This window comes from Bidens hawaiensis, unplaced genomic scaffold (assembly GCF_021521415.1).
Source record: "Bidens hawaiensis isolate Kalapana, Puna unplaced genomic scaffold, B.hawaiensis_p1.1 tig00000888_1, whole genome shotgun sequence".
Taxonomy (NCBI): Eukaryota; Viridiplantae; Streptophyta; class Magnoliopsida; order Asterales; family Asteraceae; genus Bidens; species Bidens hawaiensis.
In genome coordinates, this window is record NW_027491051.1 from 3,801,743 (window position 1) to 3,822,560 (window position 20,818).

Genomic DNA, 20,818 nt, shown 5'->3' on the forward strand with positions numbered 1-20,818 from the left:
CGCGGGAGAGCTTTTGTGATCGGCGCGGGTGAGGCAAAGGAAGAGCCGAATGTGGTAACCGGTACGTTTTTGCTTAACGGTCATTATGCATCTGTCTTATTTGATACTGGCGCTGACCTAAGTTTTATATCCCATGAGTTTAAAAACTCCCTGGGCTTAGCGACCAGTAGGCTAGACAAACCTTATACTATAGAACTAGCCAATGGTAGGCAGTTATGCGCGAATGAAAGGACTGAACAATGTGTATTAGTCATGGGAGGTCATGAGTTCAATATAAACATGTTGTCAATAGATTTGGGAAGTTTCGATATTGTGGTAGGTATGGATTGGTTGGTCGAAAATCTCGCGGAGATTGTTTGTCATGAGAAGCAGGTTCGGATTCCACTGTTGAACGGAGAAACTTTGATGATTCAAGGGGAAAGAAGGGGAGTTGCGACGAAACTGATTTCGTGCCTAAAGGCGCGTAAGTGCCTAAGGAAAGGGTGCTACGCCTTCCTGGCGCATGTAGTAGAGAAAGGAGATGAGCGAAGAATTGAAGACTTACCAGTAGTGCGCGAATTTCCAGAAGTTTTTCCTGAAGATTTGCCCGGGTTACCGCCGCCGCGACAAGTCGAGTTTCGTATTGATTTGGTCCCAGGAGCTGCGCCAGTAGCTCGAGCGCCTTATCGCTTAGCTCCATCTGAGATGCAAGAGCTATCCAATCAGTTACAGGAACTATTGGATAAGGGTTTCATACGCCCAAGCTTTTCACCTTGGGGAGCTCCAGTACTGTTTGTAAAGAAGAAGGATGGTTCGTTCCGGATGTGTATTGACTACAGGGAGCTGAACAAGCTGACAGTCAAAAATCGGTACCCCTTACCGAGGATTGACGACTTATTTGACCAGTTGCAGGGATCCAGTTATTATTCGAAGATAGATCTACGGTCAGGATACCACCAACTTAGGGTCCATGAGGAAGACGCGCCAAAGACAGCCTTCCGAACCAGATATGGCCATTATGAGTTCTTAGTGATGCCTTTCGGGCTAACTAATGCGCCGGCTATATTCATGGATCTGATGAACCGTGTATGCAAACCATATTTGGACAAGTTTGTGATTGTGTTTATAGATGATATTTTGATTTACTCTCGAACCAAGGCCGAGCATGAGCAACACCTGAGAATGATTTTGGAATTGTTAAGGAAAGAAAAGTTGTATGCGAAGTTTTCCAAGTGCGAGTTTTGGCTTAGAGAAGTTCATTTTCTCGGTCACGTTGTAAACGAGAAAGGAATACACGTCGATCCTTCTAAGGTTAAAGCCATCGAAAACTGGGAAGCGCCAAAAACCCCAACTGAGGTGAGGCAATTCCTAGGACTAGCTGGCTACTATCGACGCTTCATTGAGAACTTCTCCAAGATAGCTCTACCTCTGACCGCGCTAACTCAGAAAGACAAGGCGTTTATTTGGGGCGAGAATCAGGAAGCGGCATTTCAAATGTTGAAACAGAAGTTATGTAGTGCGCCAATCTTATCCCTGCCCGAGGGGACAGATGACATCGTTGTTTACTGCGACGCTTCACATCAGGGACTTGGATGTGTCCTTATGCAGCGAGACAAAGTTATAGCGTATGCCTCGCGCCAACTTAAGACCAATGAGAAGAACTACACAACGCATGATTTAGAACTTGGAGCTGTTGTCTTCGCGCTAAAGATTTGGCGCCATTACCTCTACGGTACGAAATGTGTAATCTTTACGGATCATAAGAGCCTCCAACATATATTCGATCAGAAGGAATTAAACATGAGGCAACGAAGATGGGTTGAATTGTTGAATGATTATGATTGCGAGATCAAGTATCATCCGGGGAAAGCGAATGTGGTAGCAGACGCGCTAAGCAGAAAGGAGCGAATAAAAACGCTACGAGTCAAGGCTCTAAGGTTGACCATTCACGCAGAGCTCTCTACGCGCATCCGAGACGCTCAGCAAGAAGCCTTGAAACCAGAGTTTGTTAAAAACGAATGCCTTGGGGGTATGGTTAAAAGTTTGGAACTGAAAGAGAACGGCAATCTATATTTCGCTAACCGCATATGGGTCCCCCTCAAGGGAGGATTGCGCGAGCAAGTTTTAAACGAAACTCACAAGACGCGATATTCCGTACATCCTGGCGCAGACAAGATGTACCAAGATGTTAAAACGCTGTATTGGTGGCCCAATCTTAAAGGCGCCATCGCGACGTATGTCAGTAAGTGCCTGACGTGTTCGAAAGTAAAGGCTGAATACCAGAAACCATCGGGGTTGCTTCAGCAGCCAGAAATTCCCATGTGGAAGTGGGAACAAATCTCTATGGACTTCATCACCAAACTACCAAGGACACCTGGGGGTTATGACACGATATGGGTTATTGTAGATCGGCTAACTAAGTCAGCGCACTTCCTGCCGATTAAAGAAACTGATAAAATGGAAAAGTTAGCCCGACTATATATTCGAGAAGTAGTTTCAAAACATGGAGTCCCAGTGTCCATCATTTCTGATAGAGATAGTCGGTTCACCTCAAGGTTTTGGAGATCATTACAAGAGGGGTTAGGTACTCGTCTGGACATGAGTACGGCTTATCACCCCCAAACGGATGGACAAAGCGAACGAACGATCCAGACATTGGAAGATATGCTGCGCGCGTGCGCGATCGATTTTGGAGGTAGTTGGGATACCCACCTCCCGTTGGTTGAATTTTCTTACAATAACAGTTATCACACAAGTATCAAGGCTGCGCCGTTCGAAGCTTTGTATGGGCGCAAGTGTAGATCCCCACTGTGTTGGGCTGAAGTGGGCGACAAGCAAATGACTGGTCCAGAAGTGATCCAAGAAACAACAGACAAGATTTTTCAGATAAGGGATCGTCTTAAGGCAGCACGCGACAGACAGAAAAGTTATGCTGATATGAGAAGGAAACCGTTGGAGTTTCAAGTAGGGGATAAAGTACTTTTGAAAGTCTCTCCATGGAAGGGAGTCCCCCGTTTCGGTAAGCGAGGAAAGCTAAATCCGCGCTACATTGGACCTTTTGAGATCCTGGAGAGGATCGGTCCAGTTGCTTATAAACTCCGTCTACCCGCCGAACTCAGTGGAGTTCATGATACGTTTCATGTATCCAACCTCAAGAAATGTTTATCTGACGAAACGTTGATTTTACCGGTGGAAGAAATTCACATTGACAAACAGCTGCACTTCATAGAAGAACCTATAGCAGTAACCGATTGGAAAGAACAAAGGTTGCGCAGAAGCAGAATCAAGTTGGTAAAAGTTCAATGGAACTCAAGGCGTGGGCCTGAATTCACTTGGGAAAGAGAAGATCAGATGCGCATAAAATACCCACACCTCTTTCAGAATATGGCTTCTGCCAGCAACGTCTCTTAAATTTCGGGACGAAATTCGTTTAACGAGGGGAGAATGTGACACCCGGTAAATTCCCAACCCCTTAAACTAAGTAATCAACCTAATAATTAGGTGATTGTAAATATTATGCGCGCCATGTTAGTCAGCGCGTGCATTTGTTATGTGCGCCCTGCGCGAGCGCGCTATGTTAAGAATCAGCGCGGGCACATTATGTGCGCCCGGCGCGAGCATATGTTAGAATCAGCGCGGGCATTTATGTTTGCCCTGCGCGAGCGCGCCATGTTAGTCAGCGCGTGCATGTGTTATGTGCGCCCTGCGCGAGCGCACCATGTTAAGAACCAGCGTGAGCATATGTTATATGCGCCATGCGTGAACGTATTGGCCTTATGTTTTCATGTAACTTAAACGTTATGTTGTCTATGGGTTGACCATCCCGCATGATGCTAAGGCGGGTGCATCCTACATCGTTTATGCGCGTGCGGAAGGGAACTAACCTACCCGCATGGCGGGAACTTTGAGAGCTAGTTTGTCTGAAGCTCCAGGATGGAATTGACTTCAACATGACTGATCACTATGTTGAAATACCAAAACCACCTGGAGAATCTACAAATGAAACTCAAATGTCCCTAACTGCGAGAAGGTTACGCACCTACCCGCAGCAAAGAAATGTTCTACACGCAGAAAGCTATGCGCACCAAGTTATACGCGCAGAACACTTAGTCAAAATGTTCAGATTTAAGGAAATTGTCCCCGCCCAAAAGAGGGCGGTAGCGTGTTTCAGAAAACTTCTACTTTTTACTGTACACTGTCTAAAGCACTGAAAAAGCAAACTGTAAAAGTCAACTGCCAGCCACCCACTCTCACCAGCCACAGCCCTGCATGTCCTGTCCATATCAAATCAGAATCTTTAATCTACTTTTCTACTCTTTTTAATAAATAATAATAATTTCCATACTTTATCATCATTTCAAAAGATTACAATTCCCTAAAGCAAGGGATTATGTTCCCTTGAGTTTGCCTATAAATTTGTAGCCTAAATTATCACCCAAAACACACTTCAAAGAACTACAAACTTGCACTAATCTTTTCCCAAGCATCCGTTGTTTCCAGCTCCGATCCTGTTACTAGGTAAGCCGAGATTATAACCTTGAGATCTACTTTCCAACCCTTATATCTTGATCTTAATATATATATTTGTTATTTAATCGTATTCTAGACCTTCGATTCCGAGGCCAACACCAAGAAAACCCGAATCTCGATTAATCCCTTAACAAGAACCACAGGTGAGTCTCACAGCCCCCATTTCACTATTTTCACTGTTTTTAACCTGTTTTCGGGGCGAGGGACACGTGTTTAATTTACATTTTATCATGGTATACTTACAAGCTATGCAAGCGATTATGTGTTTAAATTATATTTCATGATGAGCAATGCGAACAGTTAACTTTGGTTTTCGATAAGAGTGCGCAAGAACGAGTAAGTGATCACTTTACCATTGGAACTCTAAGGGTAGGGACTGCTGGTTTGATCCACCCACTCGTAGGGGTCGCACCTCTTTGCATGGACGAGTGCCTAGTATGGTCATGGGGCAGTACTATGGGTTTGAGCCCGCTCGTAGGGGTCGCGCCTCTTTGCATGGACGAGCGCCTTGTTTTCCGGCACAACGTCCGCGCGTAACCCGCGGGACGGTAATACGTTATTTTAGCTCGTAGTGGCAGCGCCACTTACATAGACGAGCACGGTTTTTCAGAAATGTCCACGCGTAAACCGCGGGACGATAATACATTGTTTTAGCTCGTAGTGGCAGCGCCACTTTGCATGGACGAGCACATTTTCCTGAAACGTTCGCGCGTAACCCGCGGGACGGTATTACTTATTTTTAGCTCGTAGTGGCAGCGCCACTTTGCATAGACGAGCACAGTTCCCAGAAATGTTCGCGCGTAACCCGCGGAACGATTTTATCAGAATATGTTGATAGAGCTATGTTTTACCAAGCATGTGTTTTAATGATGCTAACAGAATTATGTTTCAGAATGATTATGATGCAATACGATTTATCAAGTTACTAAAACTTGTGAACTCACTCAGTTTATACTGATTCAAATATTTTTACGTGTCTTTCAGGAGATAATTAGGTAGCGCATGGAGTCACACTTAGAGCACCTCACGCTGAACATCTAAAACTAGCTTTTTGGAAGATTTTAGTTCTATCCCTTCGATGCGCGTGGTTGTACCCGCCGCGCAAAGGGGATATGGCGTGGAAATCTTCAACAGTTTATACTTGGATGTCTTTATGTAACTTTTAAACAATGTAATGTATTAAACATTTCTTAATGAAAATCTTTGAATGTTTGCAATGGCCCGTGCTTAATTATCAATCCCCACTCGCGCGCGCCCGGCTGTTTCCGCCGCTCAGGGCCGGGTGTGACACCATTGCATCAAGTTCAGCCTCTAAAGTTGCCAATTGTTACTTGACGAACCTTCATTTGTGTTATCAGTCTCTTGTAATGGCTTAGTCATTCCATTTTGTATCAATTTTCTACGGATTATTTCCCCATCACTCTTTTGTGTTTTCACTTTGTATCAGAGCTACCACCAACTCCCGACTTGTGGTACACGAAAAGCACAAGTGCTTCTATTGTACGAATTTCCTTATTCAGTAAGGCCTTCCCGAATGAGAACACACGAGTATCTGGTAACATAGGTGCTATTTGTTTTTTCAGAGGTAAAATGTCTGCAGTCTGCGGACCACATCTGCAAACATCTGTAGTAGAAGAGGTGGACCAAAACTGTGCAGTCTGCAACAAGAAGATTGTTTGTTTTTTAACGTCTGCAGACTGCTAACAAGAAACAAAAATTCTATTAAAACAACAATTCATCAAGCCTAGACTTTTTACAAACTTTTTTCAACTACAAACTAATAACAATAATTCATCAAACCTAAACTTTTTATAAACTAATAATAATTTAACGAAATTAACAAAAAACTTTAACAATTAACAAAAAAATTACTATCTTTTTTTTTAACTACAAACTAATAACAATATTCATTAAACCTAAACTTTTTACAAACTAATAACAATTTAACGAAATTAACAAAAAAACTTTAACAATTAATAAAAAACTACAAACTAATAACAATTATCATCAAACCAAAACTTTTTACAAACTAATAACAATTTCACGAAATTAAAAAAAAAACTTTAACAGTTAACAAAAAACTACAAACTTTTTTCAGTCACAAACTAATAACAATAATTCATCAAACCTAAACTTTAACAATTAACAAAAAACTAATAACCAAATTGATGAAATAAATTTAACAAAAACCTAAAAACTAATAAAAAAACAAATTTAAAAAAATTAATTAACAATACCTGGAGATGGAGAAGGTGGTCGGAGCAGTAGATGGCGTGGCTAGCTAAGGCAGGAGTAAAAGGGGCGTCGGCTGAGGCAGGGGGAGGGGGAGGCGGCGATAGAAGGGGGAGGGGGAGAGGGAGGGGCGGCGGCGGGGTGGAGGGGAGGCTGGCGGGAGGGAGGTTAAGGGAAGAAGGGTAAAAGGAATAAGATATGAGAAGAGTTTAGAATATCTTAAAAGTGGTTGGTCCAGGTCTGCACCAAGAAGATGACGCACATACCTTTTTAATGAGATGTCTTATGAAAAACAAACACACTGCAGAACACACCGTCTGCGCGGCGCAGACAAAAGAGGTGGGGAAGAACTTTTAGAGAAAAACAAACACCCTCCCTCATAGTGTTTCATCACAAATAAGTAAATACGAGTTTAAAACATTTGATGCGCCTTATTGATATTCTTTGTGCAGATGTTACCTTTTAAAATGATTATATTTGTTAACTACCATATTTTATATTTTGAGCATGAGGAAACCTTGTGTCTGTAATTTGTTTGTTGAAAAGTCGATTATATCAACCCGAGCCATTTTGCTCGTATAAACTCCGGCCCCGAGTATGAGGCTTGAAGGTGATCATATGTTGCCTCGTATATGTTTTCACGCCCATCATTAATTTTCCATACAAAATCTAAAAAAAAAAGCTGTCTAACTCACCCCAGTCACGAATTAACTCGAGTTGAACTTCAAGCTTGGGTTACATGTTTTCGGTTAATCTTCTCAAACTCATTTTTTCATTAGCTCTAGAGTTATTGTTTCGAATGGAACAAGCTTAAGTTTATGAAAGTTAAATTTGTTTTCCAATTTACAATCACCCTTACAAACTCACGTGGTGAAAACTTAAACAACAAAACTTGAGGGTGTAATTCTTCAAATTTGTTGAACAAGAAGTAGAATGAGTGAAAACAAAGAAACAAACAGAATCCCAATGAGATCGAAGGGCAAAATGGGAAAGAAGGAATTAACACGAAGTCGTTAACAAAACACCCTGTTCGTTTTGGTCGTGTCTCGTTGGTACGTTGTTGTTGATGACAACGCAGAAAAGGAAACCCATAATTAATTAATTAATTAAGATTAAGAGGCCGATACAGATACAAAGAACAACAAATCGCACGTGAAAATCTTAATGCATGGGTCGCCGGAAACGTTGCCGGAGGTCATTGTTTCATAATCTCAGCCTCTGCAACATTTCCTTAATCTTTCACTATCTCCCTCCAATCCCACGTCTGCATTAATATTACTATTATCATTTCATTAAGATCTTTGTACATGATAATTAAAACATTGTTACAAATCTTTCATTTGAAGACGGAATATTATTATTAGGGTTTTGCTGCTGTGGATTATCAATAAATAATGGTAAGGGTTTTTAATATGTTATGTTGTTATTAATGTTAGGTTAATATTAATTAATGTTGGTTGATTATTACGTACGTACGCAGGCGGTTGCTACGAATATCATAGTAGGGTCTCAAGTTTGGGTGGAGGATCCTGAGATAGCTTGGATAGATGGTGATGTTTTGGAAATTAAAGGTGCAGATATTAAAATCAAGCTCTCATCTGGGAAAGAAGTAAGTTTGCACTTTAAGTCATTACTAGTTTATAACAAATTAGCATAAATATTAATATTTGGTAATTAAGGATTAGTTCCTTTAATTGATTCCTGATCATGCATTTATGTCCTATAGCTTGTCACAAAATCAGCCAATGCGTATCCTAAAGATCCCGAGGCTCCGTCATGTGGAGTGGATGATATGACAAAGCTAGCTTATCTCCATGAGCCCGGGGTTCTAGAGAATTTGAAAAGTCGGTATAATATGGATGAAATTTATGTGAGTATATATATGCTATTCTTATAATATTTGTGAACAGTATTAGTAAATTATATATGAGATAATTAAACTTAATTATGTACCTGTTATCCAGACTTACACAGGCAACATTTTGATAGCTGTGAACCCTTTCAAGAAAATACCTCATTTATATGACAAACATATGATGGGGCAATACAAAGGGGCATCCCTTGGAGAACTGAGTCCGCATCCTTATGCAATAGCTGATGCTTCATATAGGCATGTATTATTATACTCTTGTTGTTTGTCTTCAATCTATTATTGATTTTAAATATACTTGTTGTGTTTATCGTTTAAAGATCTGTGTTATTGCAGGCAGATGGTTAATGAAGGAATAAGCCAGTCAATTCTTGTTAGTGGAGAAAGTGGAGCCGGTAAAACAGAAAGCACCAAAAATCTTATGCAGTATCTTGCTTATATGGGAGGTCGACCCGGAGCTCAGGGACAGAGGAGCGTGGAACAACAAGTTCTAGAAGTATGAAGTTAATTATTATTTGAAACTTATTTAAGAGTATATTTGAATACCAAAATCTTCAGCTCAACTATGGATCATTCGCCGTTGATATACAATTCAAGAAATATATAATATTTGGTTTGGTTTGGTTTGGTTTGGTTTGGTTTAATTTACTTCCAACATTCTTTTTTGGCAGTCTAATCCGGTTCTAGAAGCATTTGGGAATGCAAAAACTGTCAGAAACAATAACTCAAGGTGCGTAGAGTTTCACATGTGTAACGCTCAATGCATCTTCTTATAGGTCAAGTACTTTTATTTTAACTGAATGTTGTTTTACTGCAGTCGTTTTGGTAAATTTGTCGAAATCCAGTTTAATGACCGGGGAAAGATCTCTGGTGCTGCTATAAGAACTTATTTGCTGGAGCGTTCGCGTGTTTGTCAACTTTCTGACCCTGAGAGAAATTATCATTGTTTTTATATGATATGTGCAGCACCTCAAGATGTAACATTCTTCTGCCATTTATCCTTTTTGTTTCTTTCTGGGTTTTTTATGTTTGGTTTTCGTTAAGGAGACAAGCAATTGCGATTAGTATTACTGCATAATTAAACAAAAAAATTATTTAATTTGATCTTATTTGTTCAAAGTAAAAGGTTGAACATATTAAGGAGTATCAGTCTAGTGATGTAACATTATACCATGCTTGACTAATAATTCTGTTTTATATGTAACTCTTGTTTGTTTTTCAGATTTGAGGTCATAACATCCACCACATTTGTAAATTATAACCAATATATTTTCTCATCACAGGTGGTTAAAAAGTACAAATTGGCTAAGCCTCAGACCTTTCATTACCTTAATCAAACAAATTGCTATGAGTTGAGTGGTGTGGATGAGTCTAAAGAATATCTTGCAACAAGAAAGGCTATGGATGTTGTTGGGATCACTTCTAATGAACAGGTATTATTATATGTGTATGTGTTTCTTTTACTTATGAACCACCAGGTTAAAACATCAACTAAACATTTTCCCTTTTACAGGAGGCAATATTTCGTATTGTGGCTGCAATTCTCCACCTAGGCAATATTGAATTTATCAAGGACAAGGAACCTGATTCATCTAAACCTAAGGATGATCAATCCAATTATCATCTAAAAACTGCTGCAGAGCTTTTCATGTAAATAAATAGTCTTCCCTTAATCTGACATTAGGGTGTTTTCTTATAAATATTTATGAACAAATGTAATCTTGTGATATGCATGCCATTTCTAGGTGTGATGAGGCGGCTCTTCTAGACTCCTTTTGTAAACGTGTTATTGTAACTCGTGACGAGAGCATCAAAAAGTCACTTGATCCGCAATCTGCAGCTTTGAATAGAGACGCTTTGGCGAAAATTGTTTATACAAGATTATTTGACTGGTATATTTGATCTGAATGGAAGTTCTTTTTCTTTTTTTTAGAATTTGGTTTGGTCTATATCTCATGTTCTTTATTGCGTGAATCAGGATTGTAGGTAGGATTAACGAATCTATTGGTCAAGATCCCGAGTCAAAATCTTTAATTGGAGTTCTCGACATCTATGGATTCGAAAGTTTCAAGACAAACAGGTGCTTAACTGGTACGCTTTTGTTTTCATCATATATCATAGGTTATTTCTTGCAGAATACTGCATGAAAAACCTTAATTGGTTTCTGAACCAATAGTTATTCCAATTTGACAGCTCTTAAGTTTAATGTGTTACACCCTATCATGTATATATCCCCTTCGGTTGTTCAGTTTATATTGGCTTAACATTAAACATATGACCATGTATGCAGTTTTGAGCAATTTTGTATCAATCTGACTAACGAAAAACTTCAGCAACATTTCAATCAGGTTTGTAAACAGGAATTATAAATTATTACTTAGCTGTTAACTGTTAAAGCAAGCATAACAGTCTGAGCTGATATCTGGCATATCAATTTCTTTTCATCAGCATGTTTTCAAAATGGAACAAGAAGAATATACTAAGGAGGAAATCGATTGGAGTTACATCGAGTTCGTGGACAATCAAGATATTCTAGATCTCATTGAAAAGGTATGTGCATATTAAAATTTTATTATTTCTTTTATTAATCTAACTGAGTTGCTTTATTGCTTCAGAAACCAGGAGGAATCCTTGCTCTTTTGGATGAAGCTTGGTACGTAGACAGTTACTTATGTTTAATGCGAAGTTTACAGTGTGTAATATGTTTTATGAAAATTTGAAAACTAAGATTATAGTCTATATCTTTCTAGTATTAACCTTAAGATCTGATTCCTATATTGTAGCATGTTTCCAAGATCTACACATGAAACCTTCGCGGAAAAGCTTTTCCAGACATTCAAAGATCACAAGCATTTTAGCAAGCCGAAGCTTTCCAACTCAGCATTTAACATTGATCATTATGCCGGAGAGGTACACATATATATTCCATATATATTAATTATTATGAATATGAATGGTAATATAACATTATAACCTGATATCATAATACAATGAAATGAGCTCAGGTTACATATCAAACCGAGTTTTTCTTGGATAAGAACAAGGACTATGTTGTTGCTGAACAACAAGCACTCTTGAATGCTTCAAAATGCTCTTTTGTGTCAAACTTATTCCCGCCTCCACCAGAAGAAACATCTAAAGCTTCAAAATTCACATCGCTTGGTACACGGTTCAAGGTACAATATTATACTGATACACCACATACATCAAATTTCAGCTTAATTTCAAATTCATCTTATTTACAGCAACAATTACAAGCATTGCTTGAGACACTCAGTCACACCGAGCCACATTACATCCGCTGTGTGAAACCAAACAATCTATTAAAGCCTTCTATCTTCGAGAACCAAAACATATTGCAACAACTTCGGTGTGGTGTAAGTTTGTACACCTTGGATTCATCATTATCATACATCTACTGTTACACACACACACACACATAAATATATGCGTTTAACACCATAAATTTATGCCATTCAGGGAGTTATGGAGGCGATTAGGATTAGTATGGCGGGATTTCCAACTCGTAAGCCTTTTAAAGAGTTCATTAGCCGCTTCAAGATCTTTGCACCTGATGAAGTGAAAAAAAGGTGTTTGTATGCACTTTTCATTACTGTTTGGAATCAGTTTTAACTTTTCTAATATTAATTGTAGTGATGATGAGATCAAGATTTCAAGGATGCTTATAGAAAAGGCAAACCTCCAAGGTTATCAGGTACCTTACCATGTGGATCGATCATTGGCTTGTGTTGCTCAGCTTCCATTTTGAGAATATTCTTACAGTTGCAATGTTTCTGATTTAAACTGTTTCAGATTGGTAAAACAAAAGTATTTCTAAGAGCTGGTCAGATGGCAGAACTAGATGCTCGCAGAAGTGAAGTTTTAGGAAGATCCGCTAGCAAAGTTCAGAGAAAATTTCTCACTTATTCTGCACGCAAGAAGTTTAACTCGTTAAAGTCTTCATCAATACAGATACAATCCATGTGTAGAGGTATGTGTATACTGGTATTATTATCATACTTTATGAACCTAACCTGATAACTTTTCTCATATTAAATGATTTCAGGGCAAGTTGGACGTCGTCATTTTGAGCGTCGAAAGAGAGAAGTGGCTTCTTTGAGAATTCAGAAAGACGGACGTATGTTTCTCAAGAGGAAAGCTTTCAAGCTTTTATCCTCTTCGGCTATCAATATTCAAAACGCACTGCGTGGAATGGCTGCACGAAATGATTTTCGATATAAAAAGCGTGAAACCGCTGCCGTCATTCTTCAGGTTACTAGAATTAGTAATAATTTTGGGAGTAATTTACAAATCATTATCCTTTTCTTGTCTAAAACAATTTTTTTATCGCAAAATATTGTTTAGAACATACAAATGGATCCATTCATGCTTCCTTGGAGATATATTCTAATCTGCTTCATTATTGTTAAAAACATTTTTAACATTTGAATATTGAAATTTACCAAGCTCTTCATAGTTTTTTTTAATGATATAGGTTAATTTGTAATTAACTTATACACTCTATGAAAAACTCTCAGACACAATGTCGACAATATCTGGCCGAGCATCGTTATCGTAAGCTGAAAAAAGCAACAATAACCAGTCAATCTTTCTGGAGAGCTAGATTGGCGCGCAAAGAACTGAAGAGCCTAAGAATTGTAAGTGCATCTTTCATATTTTTTTCACTTAATTTGTTTGGAAAAAAATCTTTGCTTGTATTAAACCTTTTCCAGATTGAAATTTCTGCAGTCATATTCAACATATCTTTTGATATTAATTTTAATCTGTGAATTACAAAATAATGTGAAAAGAACATACATCTTATTCTGCATTATTGGAATAGAATGAACATAGAATGAACAAGGTACTTTAATATGCAAAGCTAAAAAACATTTTTTGTTGTTCAGGCTGCAAAGGATACTGTTAATCTACAAGAAGCCAAATCTAAATTGGAAAAGGAAGTAGAAGAGCTGACCTGGCGATTGCAGCTGGAGAAGCGCATTAGAGTAAGTATCTTTATGCTGATTTAACTGAGATAAACCAGGAATTGTATTGTATGTTGATTGTGCATAATAAGGTTAATATTACATTTGAATACCTTCTAGATATTATAATTATAAAACTAGTCAAATAAGTTGTAGTCTCGTAATATGTGTTCATTTTGTTTAATTTTCCGCCTTGATTATTTATACTATCATTTGTATGCATGGTTCTACCCCTCTAAATTATGTAGGCTGGTTTGGAGGAAACAAAAAGTCAGGAAAATGAAAAATGGCAGACTATTATAAAAGAGATGCAAGACCAATCCGAGCAAACTAAAGAACAGTTTCAAAAGGAACGAGAGGCTGCAATGAAAGAACTTGAGGAAGCTCGTAAGAATAAAGACGCTTCAAGCAAGGAGATTGTTGATAAGCTTACTGCTGAAATTGGAGAACTTAAGGTAAAGTTTATTAGATCAACATATTTAATTGCTTATTTTGTGGTCGTTTACTCGCGCCCCAATTTGATTTTTGAAATACTTGCAGGATACGGTTAGTTCATTGGAACAGAAAGTTGATGAAACCGAAAAAAAATATGAAGAGAGCAATAAGTTGAGTGAAGAGAGGTTACAAAAGGTCAATGAAGCAGAATCAAAGATACACGAGATGACTTCCGAAATTACAAGGTTATATAAATTTACATTTGAACTATGTGGTAAACTTGTGTTTGGTTATGTTGTTAGGTCCCTCATGTTTTCATCATACTTTAGGCTTGAAGGCAAGATTAATGAATTGGTGAGCGAGGAACAGATTCTGAGACAACAAGTTATGCTGGGACCATCAGCTTCCAAAAGGCGTTTCTCGTTTTCTAAGGTTAAATATGTCACAATATATTTATTAATAAAGTCCTATTAAATTTCATGTATAAAGTTTATCTTATTATTATTATTATCATAATACCTTGCAGGCTGGTCCTGATCAAAACGGCCACCTCGTAAGTCAGCAGATTATATCATTGCAATTCCTAAAGTTCTTTAAATCTTTATTACTTTATTCGGTAATCTCAAGGACAATCCCGTAATTATACAGGAGAATAGCACATCTATGAAGAGATTTGATAGCTCATTGAGGCAATCAGCTATTGACAAACACCGTGTACGCATTTGAGCTTGAGTTAATTAATTTGCTTATCATTCTTTTTTCTCACTGTAAGATTAATATACATTTATAATGCAGGAAAATGTTGACAAACTTATCAAAGCATCTACAGAAGATCTCGGGTTCAACAACGGGAAACCAGTAGTTACATATGTTATATACAAAAGCCTTCTACACTGGAAAGTATTTGAACAAGAAAGAACTAATGTATTCGATCGTCTTATCACTGTGTTCGGTTCTGCAATACAGGTGAAAGATGTTACATTTAACACATAAACATGTTATCAACTTGTATGGTAACTGTACTTTGACTTTCTCAGAAAGAGGAAGACAATAAACACATGGCTTATTGGCTATCTTCAACATCTACATTGCTGTTTTTGCTTCAAAAAAGTTTAAGTTCTGGCTCAGGGAAACCGCCCCAACCGACATCTTTTTTAGGAAGAATGGCACAAGTATTGAGCTCTACTTAACTTCCACTAATTAATAACTGTTAAGATAATAGTAAAAGTTAAATGATAATACTAGTTATTAAGAGGTATTATATAGTCTTTTCATTTGTTAGGTTGTTAGTGGCTAGGTTGGAATACCCTCCAAATAACTATTGCTATTATCTTAACAATTACATCATTCTCATTTGTCAGTTTTGTTTATATTTGAAGTTTTTTTTATATATACCTGTAGAGCTTTCGCAAATCCCCATCGTATTCTAACCTTGAGATTGTGCGTCAAGTGGACGGAAAGTACCCGGCTTTGCTTTTCAAGCAGCAATTAACTGCTTATGTTGAAAAAATATATGGAATCGTGCGCGACAATTTGAAGAAGGAATTGACGCCACATATCTCTAACTGTATCCAGGTACACATGGTTTTTTATTCTTTTCTATGACTTTTCATCACGATTTTACATTTTATAGGGCACATTGTTGTATATATATTTTTTTAACAATTTAGGCAACAAGAGCAAAAGGTAACACTCCTCCATCAATATTCTGGCAAAACATCATTGATGCACTAAGTGCCATGCTCAAAACTTTGGAAGAATACCATGTATGTTATTTTACTTCATTTTACAATAAAGTTGATATCAAAATTCAGAAACCGAACGCTATTTGTTTTGAACTTATGAAACATGATTATTGATTTCAGGTGCCAACAAATCTTGATCAGAAAATCTTTGCTCAAGTTTTCTCTTACATTAATGTACAGCTATTTAACAGGTAGTTTGTAATTTTTTATCTTTTTATATGAAAATGTGACAAGTTTAATTATTCCATAAACTGATTACCTTTTTTTTACAACCACAGTCTTCTTCTACGTCGAGAATGCTGTTCATTTAGCCATGGGGAATATCTAAAATCAGGGTTATCTGAGTTAGAGCTATGGTGTAGTCATGCTACAGATGAGGTACTCCTTTCTGTTTTTAATTACTAATTAACGTGTTAGATGTAATCACAAAATAGTATTATCACAATGACCATTTTGAACTTCCTTTAATCGTGTAATCTATAAGTTTTGTTTACTTTTTATGCATTTGATTGCATTGTCAAATAACTTACAAAATATCAACCCGTTTGTCCCACTCCCATTTGGTCCATTTCCCTTTTAGTTAACCTATTTAACCAGTTAAAGATAAGCCATAATCCAAATCAATCAGTTTTAATTTGAATAGTTTTAACTAATTTCATTACATCAGTATGCAGACTCGTCATGGGATGAACTTAAACACACTAGGCAGGCAGTTGGATTTCTGGTATGCTTCTGTTATTTCTTTGAACCACTTTTGAGATACATACTTATTGCAAGTTTATCATATTTCTAGGCCTAAAAACAAACCGAGTTAAATGTTCGACAGGAAATTCATTTATGTTCGTTATTTAATAAACAAACCAACATGAACACTTTTGTTTGTTCATTTAGTTAAACGAATGAACATCAACACATGTCTGGTTCGCCCATTTACGACTGTGAACGTTCATTCACATTCGTTCACTTAAATTCGTTTACATTCATGAATATATTAATTTAAGTTTTTTAGGTCCATTACAGTTTAGTCTTGTTTCAGTAGAATTTTAGGTCTAACACAATGTTTTCCACATTTACGTTTTATTGGCTTTGGTTCAATTATGTTCGCTCATTTATATTCAGTCATGTTCGTTCTTTCGTTTGTTTACGTTCGCAAATGGCTAATCTATACTGTTAACAGATGAGCATTAACAAACACGAACATGCTCAGTTTCTTGACTAACACAAACAAGAAACCTTGTTCGTTTGGTTGTTCGTGTTCGGTCCTTTGTTTGATTAAAGTTAACAAACGAAGATAAACGTGCTCCGTTCGTGTTTGTTCGGCTCATTCACAGGCCAAAATATTTCTGTAATTTTATATGATTATTTGTGAAAAAAAACTCATACATGGTTAAATTATCATGGTATTTAAAATTTTCACAATTTATATTTTGCAGGTCATACACCAGAAGTCTAAAATTTCATATGAACACCTTGTAAATGAACTTTGTCCGGTAAGTCTCTTTATTCATGTATGTTTTTAACTACTATCCGGCCATATGCCATTTTGTTTATTGGTAGTAGTAACACAAGTGATGCATTTGTTTCAGATCCTAAATATTCAACAACTTTACAAAATTTGCACACATTACGCGGACGACATATACAAAACTCCAAGTGTAGCCCCAGCGGTAAGAGCAAAACTATAATTAATTATGAATTATTTATTATTCCCTATTTGTTGTACGTGTTAACTTTAATTTCTTTACTTATGAATGAATCGATTTGGGTTATGTTTTACTTGTTAATGTAATAATATTGTTTATGTAATCATAAATAACACATTTGTAACTTATATTTAGGTTATTACCGCTTTAAAAGAGCATACCAAAGGCTCGGAGGATTCTGATAACTCTTTTTTGCTGGATGACGATCCTTCGTAAGCAAATTATGAACGAATTTATAATAATGAAAAATCTTAAGTTGTTATTTTTTTTTTAATTTGTTATGATTCTTTTTTTGTTTTCAGCATTCCATTTTCAGTTGATGATCTGGTCAACTTCCTGCATGAAAAGGATTTTGCAGAGATGAAACCTACTTGTTCACTTGTAGAACATCCAGACTTCAAATTTCTAGTAGAGTAATGCAACTTTTTTAATGTTTTTTTTTCTTTTCAGTAGCTTAAGATAGATTCCTGATTGTTAAAGGTGTACAGCACCCTTTAAGCTAGATCTGTAAAATCTATAGGTGTTTCTTGTAGAGTATAGAAGGATTTTAACCTTCACCCCCTTTATTCGTTATATCAGATTAGTTTTGTTTAGCAATGTAGCATGAAGAACTACCATTTTGCTCTTTGTTGAACCGTTTATATTGTTCATAATCCGTAATTAGTTAAAACTAGAACGTGTAACATGAGAATCAAATATGATTACCATTTCTAGACTTGAGGTGAGTACATAGCCGAAAATGGAGAGATATATCATAATGTTTTCTAAACTATGCAATATGATAATTTATTCATCATATATATGAAGATTAGTGGTTAATCTTAGGGTTGTGGATGCATCAATCCTTCTGTACCATGTTAATCTACATTGAAGAAACACGGATCTACTTCCCTTGACGAGTCCTAGATCCAATGAGTCCACATGGTAGGATACAACAACAACCAACAACGATATGAGCTCAATCTCTCAAAGTCCAGTGACAGAAACCTGCAAAACAGACACCGTGAGCTCGTTACGGGAAGGACAAGAGGGGGTCTTCTTGTAACCACCCTTTGGCATGAAAATAAAGACCGTTCTTAAGGAGAGAAAGTACTTAAGTATTTAGAGTAGATAATTGAGAGTGAATGAGAGATTGTGATGGTATTTATAGCCGAAGAGTGTGGGAATATGATTGGGCCACCCCCACGGCGTGTTAACGATTTTATACGGCTCGTATAGGGGCTATACGAGTCGTATAACCCTCACATGACTAACTAATGTACGTATGACAGCTTTTCTAGTATATGCGGGTCGTATAGCCCCTATACAAGCCGTATATGCTTCAAACACCTGACACTCTCCATAATAAAAGGACAAAATTTTGCACCTATACGGCTCGTATACCCCCTGTACGAGCCGTATATGCACATATAGTGTCCAAATAACCTATATGTTGTGAGAATAACCTATGTCTTTCAAGAATACTTTTAAAGAAAACAAACCTTCTAAGGTTATTAGGTATCTTACCATGTGGATCAATCATTTTGTGTTTATCAGTTTCCAATATTCCATTATGAGAATATTCTTGCCTTGTAATGTTTGTGATTTTAATTGTTTTAGATTGGTAAACCAAAAGTCCAAAAGTATTTCTAAGAGCTAGTCAAATGTCAGAATTAGATGCTCGCAGAAATGAGATTTTAGGAAGATCCGCTAGCAAAGTTCAGAGAAAATTTCTCACCTATTATGTGCGCAAGAAGTTTAACTCGTGAAAGTCTTCATCAATACATATACAATCCATGTTTAGTGGTGTGTATATACTATTAAAAATATATTATTAGAGTTCGAGTATTATATTGTTACCATAATTAGGAGATTGTATTTGCTAATGTTTCATTGTATTTCTCACTGTACTCCTATATATAGTTGATCAATAATACATTACATCTTACAGGGTTTTCATTAGTCTACATGGTATCACACCCTTAGGGTTCTCGCATGTTTTTTTCTATTTTTCTTGTTCTTGTCCTGCCCGAGGACGTTTGTACTGACGTATGTATTACTTTCTTGTTGTGGTTCTATCTTAGATCTACATGGCTACTGGGCTACTGGCTGAAGTAAATCCCGCTAGCAATTTCCTTCTTTCTCCTTTGTTTTAGTCGGGTCAACTATGGTTTTCTTTAAGTTTATTTTCTTTTAGTGCTTCTTTTGATTCTCTTTGTTTTTCTTTTATTTCTCTATTTTCTTTTGTTTAGCTATGTTTCTTTTGCGTAATTTGATCTTAAAAAAAATAGTTAAAAAGGTTCCCAACCCTCATGTCCTGCCTCTCGATTGTTCTTAAGTTTTGTGTTATTTAATTTTTGGTTTTAACGATTGTAATTTTGAGTGTCGGGTATCGGTTGATAATCGGGAAACTCACTTTCATCGAGCATCATTAGCATACCAGATGCATCTCGTTGTTGTTGTACCCATTGGAATTGTGGAACTCGATGCCAAATAGGCGGCTCGAACCCCGATTGATAAAATTCGTTTCCGAATGGATGTTGTGAGTTGTTTGGATTCATCTTAGGTAATTTTGTTTAGAAATGGTTTGAATCAAGAGATCAGTTGGTTTAAATGGTTTAAATGAGGTTAAATAGTTTTGGGTTGAGAGTTAATTTTTTAACCCGTTGTACAACAGCTTGTAAAACATTAAATGGTGATGGCTGGTAGTTACATGAAAAACACATGCATTTCATCTTAATCTTTGGATCCGTTGAAACTTTATTTGTGTTAAAAGTAATTAATATAACTTAAATTCAAATTTGAATATAACTAACATAAAATTACACATTAAAAATAAATAACTTAAGGTAAATAAAAAAAACAACTAATTCATAGGTAGGTCGTAAATATGATCAACTAAATCTAACTTAAGGAGATGATGTGTTTGTACGTCACGGATTTTTACATCGTTTATTGTTCTTTGTTCATCGCTAGCTTCCTCTTGTTGATTATCCATTTTCATGTACGTACAAATCGCCCTACCTTTTTCTTCTATCATCATATTGTGTAATATGATACACACATACATAATAGTTGTTAGCCTTTTTTGGTTCCCAAGCTCGCGCCGGGTTTGCTATAATATGCCACTTTTAAGTACATCAAATGCTCACTCGATATCCTTTCTCGCTGCTTCTTGAGCTTTTGTGAATACCTTACGTTTTTCACCGACTGGAGCCGAATACGAGTCTATATACACGACATAATCATGGTAAATACCGTCAACAAGATAATAACCGTATTTATATTCTACTCAATCAATCTCAACCTGCTTTCAAATGGTGACTGTCCAAGAACGTTCAAGTCGTTATTCGAACCAGC

The 20,818-nt window shown here is 36.9% G+C and overlaps 1 protein-coding gene across 1 annotated transcript; it reads left to right on the forward strand.

The window, feature by feature from the left end:
- The first annotated feature begins 8,135 nt into the window (after positions 1–8,135).
- On the forward strand, positions 8,136–17,896 carry LOC143543837 (myosin-6-like). Its single transcript, XM_077036068.1, has 38 exons — positions 8,136–8,144; positions 8,222–8,350; positions 8,468–8,611; positions 8,706–8,851; positions 8,948–9,107; positions 9,283–9,341; positions 9,429–9,519; positions 9,895–10,044; positions 10,125–10,261; positions 10,357–10,503; positions 10,590–10,691; positions 10,902–10,959; positions 11,060–11,161; positions 11,227–11,264; positions 11,395–11,521; positions 11,617–11,787; positions 11,857–11,988; positions 12,092–12,201; positions 12,266–12,326; positions 12,425–12,602; positions 12,678–12,883; positions 13,519–13,617; positions 13,845–14,051; positions 14,137–14,276; positions 14,334–14,463; positions 14,558–14,584; positions 14,680–14,745; positions 14,827–14,997; positions 15,069–15,203; positions 15,433–15,606; positions 15,702–15,797; positions 15,897–15,967; positions 16,055–16,154; positions 16,444–16,500; positions 17,210–17,266; positions 17,363–17,443; positions 17,615–17,691; positions 17,782–17,896. Exons 1-38 carry the CDS (start codon positions 8,136–8,138, stop codon positions 17,894–17,896), a joined length of 4,260 nt encoding a protein of 1,419 aa, XP_076892183.1.
- Positions 17,897–20,818: the final 2,922 nt, after the last annotated feature.

Coding starts and splice junctions, on each gene's coding strand:
- LOC143543837 (XM_077036068.1), top strand. Junction 9,108..9,282: donor TGGAACAACAAGTTCTAGAA/GTATGAAGTTAA, acceptor CTTTTTTGGCAG/TCTAATCCGGTTCTAGAAGC. Junction 14,277..14,333: donor ATGACTTCCGAAATTACAAG/GTTATATAAATT, acceptor TTATGTTGTTAG/GTCCCTCATGTTTTCATCAT.